Source organism: Pelodiscus sinensis, chromosome 6 (assembly GCF_049634645.1).
Source record: "Pelodiscus sinensis isolate JC-2024 chromosome 6, ASM4963464v1, whole genome shotgun sequence".
Classification (NCBI taxonomy): Eukaryota; Metazoa; Chordata; order Testudines; family Trionychidae; genus Pelodiscus; species Pelodiscus sinensis.
Genome location: NC_134716.1, coordinates 74,305,190 through 74,317,584, shown reverse-complemented (window position 1 = coordinate 74,317,584; position 12,395 = coordinate 74,305,190). Strand labels below are relative to the sequence as shown.

The 12,395-nt window shown below is 39.3% G+C and overlaps 1 protein-coding gene across 1 annotated transcript in view; it reads left to right on the top strand.

Moving 5' to 3' along the window:
- Positions 1 to 12,395, top strand: part of ADGRV1 (adhesion G protein-coupled receptor V1) — a 391,810-nt gene that overhangs the window by 190,982 nt on the left and 188,433 nt on the right. Inside the window, exons 79-83 of the mRNA XM_075932856.1 lie at positions 2,473 to 2,657; positions 2,943 to 3,192; positions 3,381 to 3,520; positions 4,078 to 4,238; positions 6,944 to 7,044. Of these exons, the coding sequence (XP_075788971.1) occupies positions 2,473 to 2,657; positions 2,943 to 3,192; positions 3,381 to 3,520; positions 4,078 to 4,238; positions 6,944 to 7,044 (837 nt within the window). The remainder of the gene's footprint in view (positions 1 to 2,472; positions 2,658 to 2,942; positions 3,193 to 3,380; positions 3,521 to 4,077; positions 4,239 to 6,943; positions 7,045 to 12,395) is intronic.

Here is a 12,395-nt window from a genome sequence, read left to right as displayed (position 1 = left end):
GTTATGGCTTCTTGATTCTCAGGGTGGATCTGTGCTGGCCTATGAGCTTCTCTCACCACCACAATGATTCCCCAAGAACAGTACACCAGCTAGGGACTGCCAAAGAACACCATGTCTCTCTCATGCCCCCTGCATTCCCTTTCCTCTATACTAGGTCTTAGAGTTGTAGGTTGATAGAATATTTTGAATATTTTGTCAATGAACTAGCTATATGTTTCCCTCAAGAGATGGGCTTTCCAAGTTGACCAGGTTCCCAAAGTAGTGCATAGGGACCACAATTTACAAGAAAATCTAGCTTGAAGACTCAAAGTAGTACAATAATACTGATTAAAGCCCATATTCAATTGCATATGATTGTGGCATTTTAAGAATAGGATTGGATAGAGAGCTATTGAAATGAGGTTTTGCTTAGTCAAGAATTTTTGGGGAAAAAAAAAATTACACACAATTCTTTACTAATCTAACTATTTTGACAGTTGACTGTGTCCTATATCTTAGTGAGAGGAAAACCAACACAGTGAAAAAGCATCTGCAAAAAAGATTTAAGGTGCTTCCAATTGGCCTCTGTGTATGCCAGAATGACACTATCATTTGCATACTGAAGATCAGTGATGCCAATTTTCATGATCATAGAATTGGGAGCTATCTTACATTGAAAGGTTGGCCATCCATACGGTATTCAGTCCCAGTCCTGTCAAACATAATCATGAATGAGAATCAGGGTCACAGCAAGGTAAGTGGAGAAAAGTATTGGAGCAGTGACACAACCCTGCTTGACGCTAGCTCAGATGCTGAAGTCTCTGAACCATTACACAAAATGGATGCAGTCATCATAGAGTAGTCTGAGGATGGAAATGAATTTCTGTGGAGAGCAAAACCTACACAGCACCTTCCATAGAGCATCATGATTGATAGAGTCAAAGGCGTTAGTTAGACTGATGAATGCCATGAGCTCCTGAATCTGTTGTGCCACAAAAATCTTGTTGGTTGACATGTCAGTTGACATGGGGAAAACCAAGGTACTCTATTTGCTGTCACCTGCACAAACTATTCTTTGCACTCCACAAATCACTTTAAGTGGAGAACCCCTGATACCATTGTCCTTGTCTTGGGAGCCAGATCTCCCACTCCCAAATAGCCAGCCTTGATACAGAACTTGAATACAGGATCCACTGTGCCCGCACATCCTTTGGAAGACTACTCAAAACAAGATTTCAGTAAGAGGGATCTACAAACAGGCATCAAGATCTTGGTGTATAAGGCAGCAGTCACCCCCACCCTTCTTTACTGGTATGCAACCTGGGTAACCTACACACATCATCTCAGGCAGCTGGAGTAGTTCCAGCAGTGCTGCCTCAGGAGTATTCTTAGTTTCATCTGGGAATATCAATGCACTAAAATCAGCATTTTCTCGGCAGTCAACATCAGCAGTACAGAAGCATGTGCCATGAAATATCAACTCCGATGGACTGGCCACTGTGTATGTAGGCCTGACACTCACCTCCTGAAGTACATGCTGTTCTCTTAGTTAAGTCAGAGCAGAGAGAGGCAGAAGTGTTTCAAAGACAGACTGAAAGTACACCTTAAAAGGGAGGCATAAATCCCCAAAACTAGGAGAACTTGGCACAGAATGGAACAGTGTGTTGCTACACCATACATCAAGCCATAGCCCACTTTGAGAAGGACAGCTATGCTCATGTGATAGAAGTGACAAAGGAGGAAAGAAAGGGCTCAATACCCCAGCCAGTAGCCATATATCCCACAAGATTATGTCACTTCTGTGAAAAAATCTGCTGGATATGAATTTGGCTCCTCAGACACTTAACAATTCAGCAGTGAACCCCTTTGGCAGACATCAGTCGCACATCAAGGAAGAGCCAAAGATAGCTTGGTGACAATAAATGAGAAAAATGAAAACTTTAGAATTAAAATAAGAGAAAATTGAAAATTATATTAAAAGTGCACTCATAATGAGAACCTATTTAGCAGCAATTGATTTTTAATTCATACTGGCAAGTAAAAAAATCTGCCTTTTTACATGTAAGACTGAGTAAATCAAAGCAATAAAATGCTGTACTCAAAAACAAATGAAAGTTACTGAAAAGAAAGCAATGCAAGGCACAATTGTATAATTTGTTAAAAACTATTACTGTTTCTAGTGTGATCTTCTGTATCTAAATTGTAGTCATGCTAGGCCTGAGATGTAATTCTAGAACTCCAGTCTTATGATGAGCTTCATACAGTCAGAGCCCTTTCTCACTTTCAGGACTGGGGCCTAAGATTTTATAAATTTACTTTTCACTCTTTATGACATTTCTCAATAAATAAATATAGTCAAGTAATTGAAACGTTTTATTTATTTTCCTAACATAGTTTTGGTATTGTCATAAATACTACTGCTTGAAAAATCAAGGAATGATTGTTTTTATACTCATGTAATGATACCATTTTCTTTTTTTTGCCCCATGTTAGATAATGGTGGAAGGTGAAAAACAGGAGCTTACAGATAAAAGCCGCAGTCTTTTCTATGAGATACTCTGTGCTCTTGCTAGCCCAAAGCGTAAGGACACACGGGGTTACAGTCTGCTTGCTGAAGTTACTGAGAAGTTTGCCTTTTCCCTCTTGACTGGAGTAATATGTGGATCACCTGGTGAAAAGTAAATAATTTTGAATTTACAGAACATAGTAGAAATATCTGATAATATTCTGTAGTAGACCAACAATCCTTAATTACATATATTAGACAGTAGTGCACTTTCAGAGTAAATCTGATGAGGATTTGTCTCATCATATACAAAGATGTACAGCATTCTACAGTATTCTCACAAAGCACTGCAGTGGCACCAAAGTAAGATGTGATATTTTAGACTATTACTGCAGAATAGAATGAATAATTGTTCCACTTATTGGATCAATCTCTTGCTCTCTTTCTTTTCCAATAGAGGCAAAACCATCCTTGACAGCTGCCCATACATTGTAATAATGGCCCACCACTGGTACCCTCAGCAAATCAATGGACACAAATTTGATGGAAAAGATGGGGATTCAATCAGAATTCCTGAGCGCTTGTTGGAGGTCTCCATTGCCTCCTCTTCTCCTAGTGAGGAGAACTGTAAATTTGTACAGTTTACAGAATACAGCAGCCAACAGTGGTTTATAACTGGTGATAAAAGAACTGCCCTAAAAAACAAGGTATGAAAATGCAGTGGCTTCCTTTATGGGTTTTGAATGTGTTTGTTGTTAACCCTTGATCAAAAGATGTTGAATGTCTGTAGTGTATCATGTTTAATGTCTGTCTGTGCATACAGATGTATAATTATATTTTGATGTATATTGAATTTTAATGCTGAATATATATTTATATTTTTATGCCATATTAGATTTTTTCAATAAGTTTGAAGGGTCAACGTTCACATCTATTGAAAGATAACAATGAAGTTATCTACCGAATTTATTCTGCAGACAGCCGAATTGTTCCACAAAAATCTCTGTGCCTCCTTTGGAATCAGGCTGCAGAAAGGTACTGTTTGTAAATCACAATTTAGCTTGTCAATTTCCATAATAAATCTGTGTGCACATGTGTAATGGATAACTGTTCAGATTGCCTTATGCTTTCCATTACAAAATCATGTCCATTGTTCTGCCTTTGAGTGCATGCCCTGCACCGGGCTGTTGGAGATTTTTTCTCTCAGTGATACCTGTCTGATGGCTTGAGCACTCTCTGTGGCCACATGCCACTGCATGCAGGTATATAGGAAGGGTCCATCTGCAATCCTCCTCAGTTCCTTTTTATCACCCATAAGGACTAACTAAGTGATTTCAGATTTACTATTGCCTCTTAAGTTATACACATTTTCTTAGAAATTGTAGTTAGAGCTTTAGTTATAGTTAGGCAGTGTTAGTTTAGAGTTCCAATTTTAAGGTCTTTAGTCTGACCAGTTTACATTTCAGTACAGTTAATACTACTGGAGCCATCCCTTAATCTCTGGGGATTAAATCACATCTTAGATGCCTAATACGTCTGGGAGAATTTCAGATTCATGAACAAGGACCTTGTAAATCTTTTTTTTTCTATAGTTGGTTGTCTGATAGTCAGTTCTGCAAAGTGGTTGATGACACTTCAAACTACGTGCAATGCTCCTGTTCTCACATGTCCATTTATGCAGTGTATGCCCAGACAGACAACTTGTCCTCATACAATGAAGCTTTTTTCTCTTCTGGATTCATCTGTATTTCAGGTCAGTTGATACAGCCTTATTTTTAATTAATAACTGATGTGATTTTGTTAAAGTAGAAAGTATTATAGTGAACCATCTTTACTGTAAAGGCCTGGAAGTGATTGGTTAGTCTTCACGGACATTAAGTAGCAAAGTGCCAGGCATGCACTAGCACTGTAGTCCTCTAATGGATATGGATTCAAGAGGCAGCGATTCCAATTGTGCCATTGTTGGGATTGCTATATATTTTATCTTTAAATATTATAAATGAATTCAGTGTGTTAGTACAAAGTTATCTGCCTTGTAGCTCTATTCTGTGAATGTTGATGTCAACAGTGAAACTGCATCTCCATATCTGCAACTTTTATAAGCCATTAATAGCACTTTGCTGAAAATGTTGTACCTTCTTAGTGTAAGAAAGAATACAAAACCTTCATTGTGCAAAGAACGTTTTGGTATAAGGACAATTTGATGCTTCACGAACTCTCCATTCCTATTGTGTTGATGGAAGTTAAATAAAATAAATCAAATGAAACTAATATTCTGTGAGAAATATGAATGCAATGATCTGATAAAAGGATGGTCCCGTGTTCAAAATTTCAGCACCAAATTAATAGGCTGGAGGCAGTCATCTTGTTCAGATGAAATAACCTCCTCTTTGAATACTTTACATTCTCCTAATATAAAGATGAGGTTTTAAGATATATTTTACCTCAGAAAATTTTTTTGCAGTCAGACAGTTAAGACTATGAAAACTGTCTGCCCATCCTTCATAAAAACATGTGATGAACTCTTAAAGAGACATACATTCCATTTATGAGAGTGTAAGACAGAAAAAAACTGCACATTTTATTCCTCTGCCAGGAAATGAAGAGGCAAGGCACCTGGCGATCAAACATTTACACAAATTGTTACCCACCATTAGGTTAGCTCAGACTGTGCACTCTGATAAAAGAATATTCTAAAAAGCACTTGACATTTTATCACCTCCTTTCTCTGTGAAGTTGCTTCTATTGAAGGGACTTCATTAAGATAATTTAGGTGAGACTTGTAGTTATGTCTGGTAAACAAGTGGTTCTTCAAGTGATTACTCATGTGTATTTCAATATGTATGCCCCACATTCACTGCCATTGGAAATTTTTTCCCAGCAGTACCAGTCAGGTGGCTGAGAAGCCCCCTAGTGTGGTTCCTCCACAACTGTGTGTGTATACCCCTGCTGATCTGATGCTTGCTCAGTTCCTTCTTTCTACTAGTGATGGGCATTGGAGCTTCTGACCTCTTGCTTTCCAAGTCATTAGTCCCTACTGTCGATATTTTGTAATGATTTTTTGTAACTTAGATTGGCTTTTGCAGTCTTATTTAGTTTAGTTAGTTTGTGAGGGTTTCCCCTCCACTTGTTTATTTGTGCTCTTGAGGCATGTAGCAGTCCAGGGCTTCAAACAGCGTGCCAAGTGTGGAAGGCATATGCCAGAGGTGATCCACATGCTGCCTGCCTGAACTGCCTGGGAGAAGAGCATCTGCAAGACAAGTGCAACATTTGCAAGAGGTTTAAGCTGAGAACTAAAAGGGATAAAGATCAGCAGCTTAAAACTCCTCCTTCTGGAGTGGGCAGTTAGGCCACAGCCCCAGGACTCTCCCTTGACTCGGTTGGTGCTCAGTGCGCTGGCCTCGGTCCGGGAGACCTCAGCACTGCACTCTGATAAGTGGAGGCATCACTTGCGCTGATCTCCTTCACATAAGATGGGTTCATCCACCCTGCACTGGTTACACTCCCTGGTTCCACAGAAGAAGAAGAGAACCAGCTTGTGTCGCTCTCCCGCCAGGATGTGTAGCAAGACTCTGAAGTCGGCTTGTACCATGCTGAGCCTGCTCAGGCCAGGCCCATTGGTCCTGGCGTAGTCAACTCCAGCAGCTCAGGGAGATCCAGCAAGTCCGTTGGCGGTGGAAGAGGACTTGGATCTTCTGTCCACACCAGATACTTAAGAGGCCACTCAGGATCTCATTGAGTTTATGGCACCAGCTGCCCCCACTTCTGGCACCAGCACTGCCACCTAGTGGGCCAACTTTGGCACTGCCTCTTGCATCTTCCGCCCTAGTCCCTCTGACACCACCAGCAGTGATACCGCCAGCACTGGTGCCTGTACCTGTGGCACTGCTTGCAGCCTCCTCCTGCAGGTCTGGCATCAGGAACATCTTCTGGAATATCAGCACTTCAGTACCACGGAAAACCTGTGAGCTAGCATGGACATTTACTATGGTACCACGCACTGACACCATCTGGCTCTGCTCACATGGGTCAGTGTTGGAATACACAGCCAATGCTGAAGTTGAGTCCTTTACATCCAGGAACTCTCGGTAGCAAGGGCACCATTTTGGTAAGGCAGGGAGGTAATAACCATCCATACCAAGGCTTGCTTTTCTGTGTAGTTTCTGTAGACAATTAATGCCAACATAGAAAATTTCCCTTTGCTGCATTCATTACTATTAATTGTAACATTCCACATGATAAAGAAATGAATACCAAATATTGCATGTACAGAACATTTGAAAATTTAAAGCACATACTTAATTATAAGCGCAATTTAATATTCTCATTTGTAGGGTCTTTACAGAATTGGGGCCTTAATTATTTAACAATTCCCGAACTATTTTGCCATCTAATATAATGATGCTAGTCTGGGATTCTTAGTATGATCCTTTTTTTTTGTTGTTGTTGTTCCCACAGGTTTCACTTTGGCTATCCTTTCGCATCTTTTCTGTACCAGATGTTCCATGTTTGCGGCTAAACTACTTACTCATATGATGGTTGCCTGTTTGGGTACTCAGGTAGGAGGGGGAAAAATCTTTGAAGTTTCTACATTTTGATCAATACAGACATTCTTTCTTTTCCCATTTCCCCATAGTTGCTCCTAAGACAGCAGGAGAGCTTTGCTTGTGTATTTTTAAAAAGAGAGAGAGAGAGAGAGAGAGAGAGACTAGAGCACAAGATGGCCCGTGTGCGCCAAATCGGAAATTGTGTTATGTGTCTAAAAAGTAAAAGGTATTGATAATTAAGTGGAAAAAGTAGGGAGTGAAAGGGTCACTGAAAGATCATGGAGAGCTAACATCCCTTCGCTGGAAATAATATGTGGGCTGTGCCTCTGCACAAGGTCACACATACCTAGGTTATGGGCAGAGGCAACAGAAGGATTTGGAGGAGCTGGACCAGCTGCTGCACTACCCAGGATCAGGTTGGGGAACAGGTAGGAACCATTAGGATCCCCACCGTCTCAGCCTCAAGCTAGTGCTCTCCCCCCGAGTCTTAGTAGCTCACTTCACTCCTCCTATTCATCCTCCATCTTCTACTTAAAGCGAGCTTCTGCACCTTCTCTTCAGTCAAAATTACACATTTCCAAGCAGCATTAAGCCATATAACTAACATATGGTTGGGGTATTTGTGTTACACCTGGTACAATTGAGTTCTAGTGGGTTTTTTTGGTGGGAGGGTGGGAACATAACGTTCTGGCTGAGATGACACAGTATCTGTGCTAACAATATGATTTATGGAAATAAAATAATGTAAGGGAGACCGAAAAAACATGGGAAATGCACAAATGTTTTATTTGTGTGTGTGTGTGTGTGTGTGTGTGTGCATATATACATATGTCTCTTATACTAACTTGTAGGAAGCAGTAAAGATAAGAATACAGTGTATTGAGAATAGACGATCTTATTTACTATTAACATTATTACACATCTCTTGGTATGATTTCAAATCAGTACCAAGTAACAGCTATCCTATAACCTTAGCTCTTACCCACAACAAATAATCACTTTGGTATTTTCTAGAGTTAAATTCCCGATGATTGATTAATGTATCTAAGACAGAGGGGGCCCTGCTGACAAAATGTAGGTAATTTGTCTGAAGTTGCTACAGTAGTCTGGATGAATAGGTTTTTTTTTTATTTTTGGTGTCCTAAATTTCCTTTTTAATTTAACAATTACTGTTAAATAGCTGAATTTAGTCACTAGTCTCATTTGAGATTTACTTAGTGTTTGGTCTGTTAACACGATTTAAAAAAAAATGCCAGCTTCCTACAGAACCCATGACCTACTTGCTTAATGCCTCAGTAAAGGATCTACATTTTAAACAGAAACATTAATGTTTTATTGTAATTTTGCCTTGGTAAAAAGTTTAAAACTTTTACTGGACCAACTTCTATTAATGGATATCTTCTGTTAACAAAGCTGATCCAGTAAGTGATATTCCTTGCCCACTTTGTCTATCTACTTTTTAGTGAATTTTTCAAAAAACACTTTTACATATATCTCTTTAGCTGCCTGTTGGCAGGATTTAAGAGTACCTGGTTCAGCAGCTCCATATTACTGCATGTATGTTTATTTGTTTAACTGTTACAATACGGGGTTATTCTATATGGGGTGGCTACAATTCTATGAAATATGAAAATTTTCTAAAATGTAATTATCAAGTATATAATTCCTTTTCCTATTCATCCTCTAGACACACTTGTTCCACCATGTTGGGGGTCCTGTGTGGGTGGGAATGATCAGCTGTAAAGCATCCAGTAAATGTGGGGTATAAGCATTATAATAATGGCCAGTGCTGCAGGGGCAGCTGCTCAACCATTTAGCTACTGCTTAGATAGGAAGGAGGGGCCAGCTGGAGAGCAGCCATTCAGAAGGAGAAAGAGGCTCAGGAGCAGAGGGAGAGAGGGTGGGAGCTGCTCAATAGGAGCCTGAAGAATTTCTCAGCTGTTAAGCAGCTGAAAGGATATTGACACCCACTCAATTGTGCTGCCATAAGCAGGCACGTGGTCTACCTATGGGGGGGAGGGGGAGGGAGAGAGAATGAGAATTAATGATGGATGTAACATAATTTACAAATATTTAAACCTGTATCTATATAATTGAAATGTTTTTAGGTAACCTAGATGGTTGATTTTGCCTACTAATGAACCTGTATTCTGGGAGCTCTCTTAAAGATACGATTATGTGACTTTTGAGCAGCTAATTGTATAAAAAAAGTCAGTGCTAAATGTTTAATATAAATACAAGAAGCATTTTATCAGAACATTGGTATTTGTATCCTGTTGATGTAGAAACATTAACCAATAGTGGGACTTGGATAACATTTAGTAAATATAGCATTGTGCCGACTGGATAGAAAAAAGTTGTAAGTGACTAGCATATCTCAGACTATGTATGAGTGAAAGCTTTGAGAGACAAGGGTAAATTATCTTTATATTGGACTCAGGTTTTATTGTTTTGTGGTCACCAATGTTTAGGAAACATAAATTAATGGTAAAAGGACCTTACATTTTTATATAACTCTATAATCCAATTTCAGATGTTACTCTCCAAACTAAAATTTTAGATATATGCATTCATATTTTTGGTATCCTGCATTCAAGTTTTGTCGAATAACTTGATCCAGGGAAGAATATATTTCTGGTACTTAGCATTCTGTGGCAGTACATCACTTTGGATGTTAAAATTAGGATTGCAGTTATTTTCATTTGTACATATTTGAATTGAGATACATTAACTATTGCAAACTGTAGGTGGCAGTCAAATCTTTTTTATTAAAGTGGCTGGCTAAACTTGCATTGACAAAACTGTTCCAGTTTCATGGTTGAACATAATTATTAATTGTTTCAGACAGTGGTACCCAAACAGTGATCAACAGAATTATTCCTGGTGACCACCACCTTTTATAATGACAGAGCCTTTGTAAGTCTTTGTGCAGTGACCTTCTGCATGTAGCAGATCACGTTTCTGAGAGTTAGTGCATCTCTGTTGAAAGACATATAATCCAAGGTCTTTCTAATATATATATATATATTTTTTACATCCAGGCTGATGTATAACTACATTATTGCAGAGTCTCTGAAACACATTCTTTCTTGAATTATTAATTTGTGCTAATGAGTTTATTTTCATTTATTTCATTAGCATTGTCCTAATATTATTGCATGTAACAAGTCTACATATGTACAGGATATGGGCTTTATTTTGTGGGGCAGGGATTAGAGCTTGTTCCTGAGAGGATCTGCTTATTTTGGTAAGTGGTTCAGAATATATATAAGAATTGGGATCCCCTGTTCTATCACTAAATCCCACCTAATCAATAAAATCCCTCTTTCAAAAGTTAAAGAAGCAGCTTTTAGGAGGGAGACACCCATATTACAGCCACATTATTCACTTAGTCTTACCAGTAATAGTCACTTTTAAATCACTGGGCTAGATTCATCCTGATATAACTCCACTGACATCAGGGGAGGTAGACCTGCTTTGTTAATGTGTGATCTGTTGAATAAACCTAATTAGAGATGGAATTGTTCAACAGTTTAGGATAAGATTAAAATACTTGTTTTATTTTGTAAGATTTCTTACAATTGATTACTTGTATGCCTTGTTATTGTAGTCCAGGATATCAGGGAGACAAGGTGGGTGAGGTAATGTGTTCTATTAAGTTGGCCCTGGTCTACATTACATGAGAAGGTTGAAGTAAGATATGCAACTCCAGCTACATAAACTGTGTCTTGCATCGCCGTCCACACAGTGGCAGACCAACAAGAGCAAACACTCCTGCTGGCTTCCCATACTTGTCATTAGGAGCAGGAGTATCAGTGTCGATGAGGTGGGCCTTTGAATTCAATCTAGCAGGTTTATACTACACCTGCTAAATCAAACCCTGGAAGATCAACCATGGCAGTGTCTACCTTCTGTGTAATGTAGACGTGCCCTATTCTTAGGGTTTGACTACTGTTGGAGGATGCTGGAGGAATTAGTTCCACTCAAAATTCTTTATACTACACTTTAGATTTTAAAAAGCATGCAGCAGCCTAATGTGGATTACTATGGTGGCAAGGAGTCACATGGAAGCAGAGGAAATTGTCTGAGATTCCTGGGCAGGAGGAGACACATTTGGCAATCTGGTAGTGAGTAGCAGGGAGAGAGCCAAAAGAGAAAATAAGGGAATCTGCTGGGAGGGGGAGTCACATAATGAGGCTAGGGTTCAAGCTCCCAAAACTTGGGGGAGGGATAGCTCAGTGGTTTGAGCATTGGCTTGCTAAACCCAGGGTTGTGAGTTCAATCCTTGCAGAAATGATTTGGGGCAAAAATTTGTCAGGGGTGGTACTTGGTCCTACTGTGAAGGCAGGGGAATGGATTCAAGGTCCGTTCTAGGATAGAGGTAATCTCCATTATAAAGTCCTTTTCTGACCCTGAAGTTCTACAAGACATTCTGCCATTAAACAATCTGTCATCTTAAAAAATAGCCACATCATACCCTTAATTCTTCATTCTTTTGCATTCCTCACCTCAAACAAAATGTATCTGGAAATATGGATATAAATATCTGCCAGTTATTTGAAGGGGATCAGGAGGGAAACAAACAAAATCCCTAAAGATTTCTGTACACACACATTTAACCTGGAAACTGAAAGTAAATACTTCTCTTAAAAAAAAGCCCCAGTAGATATGCTCAATTACATGGTCCTTAACACTGCTGTTATTTTAGCAGTTCAATTGAAGTGCACCTATTTTTCTATTGTTCTAGTCTTTAGAGCCATTGTGTTTTCATCTTGTCACCAAAATGAATCACTCTGGGAATAACTATTGAGGGTAATTCCAAGTGTAACCTTTCTGTCAGACAGTTAATATGAGAGCTGGATTCAATATGTTTTGAGAAACTAAACTCATGTGAGTGCCCACCTGGAAACCTGAGAAAACCGAACACACCCTCTCTGGATATTCTTCCCCACTTGTAAGCTGTGAGGCTTTGTCCAAATAAGGAAATCTTTATCATGGGGAAGAGAACACAGTCATAACTTTTGAGAAAACACAGCAATATAAAATATATGCAAGTAAAGAGTAAAATAGCTATTCTCTTCCTTAATTCTGGCAGTAGTCTGACTCTCTTCCCACCTACCACTGAGTATCTCAGGCAATAATCTCTTGGTTGCAACATTTCACCCATACAACAAAGCTCACTTATGATTTGGATTAGAGAGCAACAGTACGCGAAAGGTGTCTGCAAATCTATCCCCTCACCCAAAGGAGCTCTTTGTCTGATCCTGTTTGGAGGCACTGTCACCTAATCCAATTTAAGATTTCAAATTTATTAAGGAGCTGAGTAGACAGGGCCTCTTCAGAGTCACTAAGCTCTGCTGTTG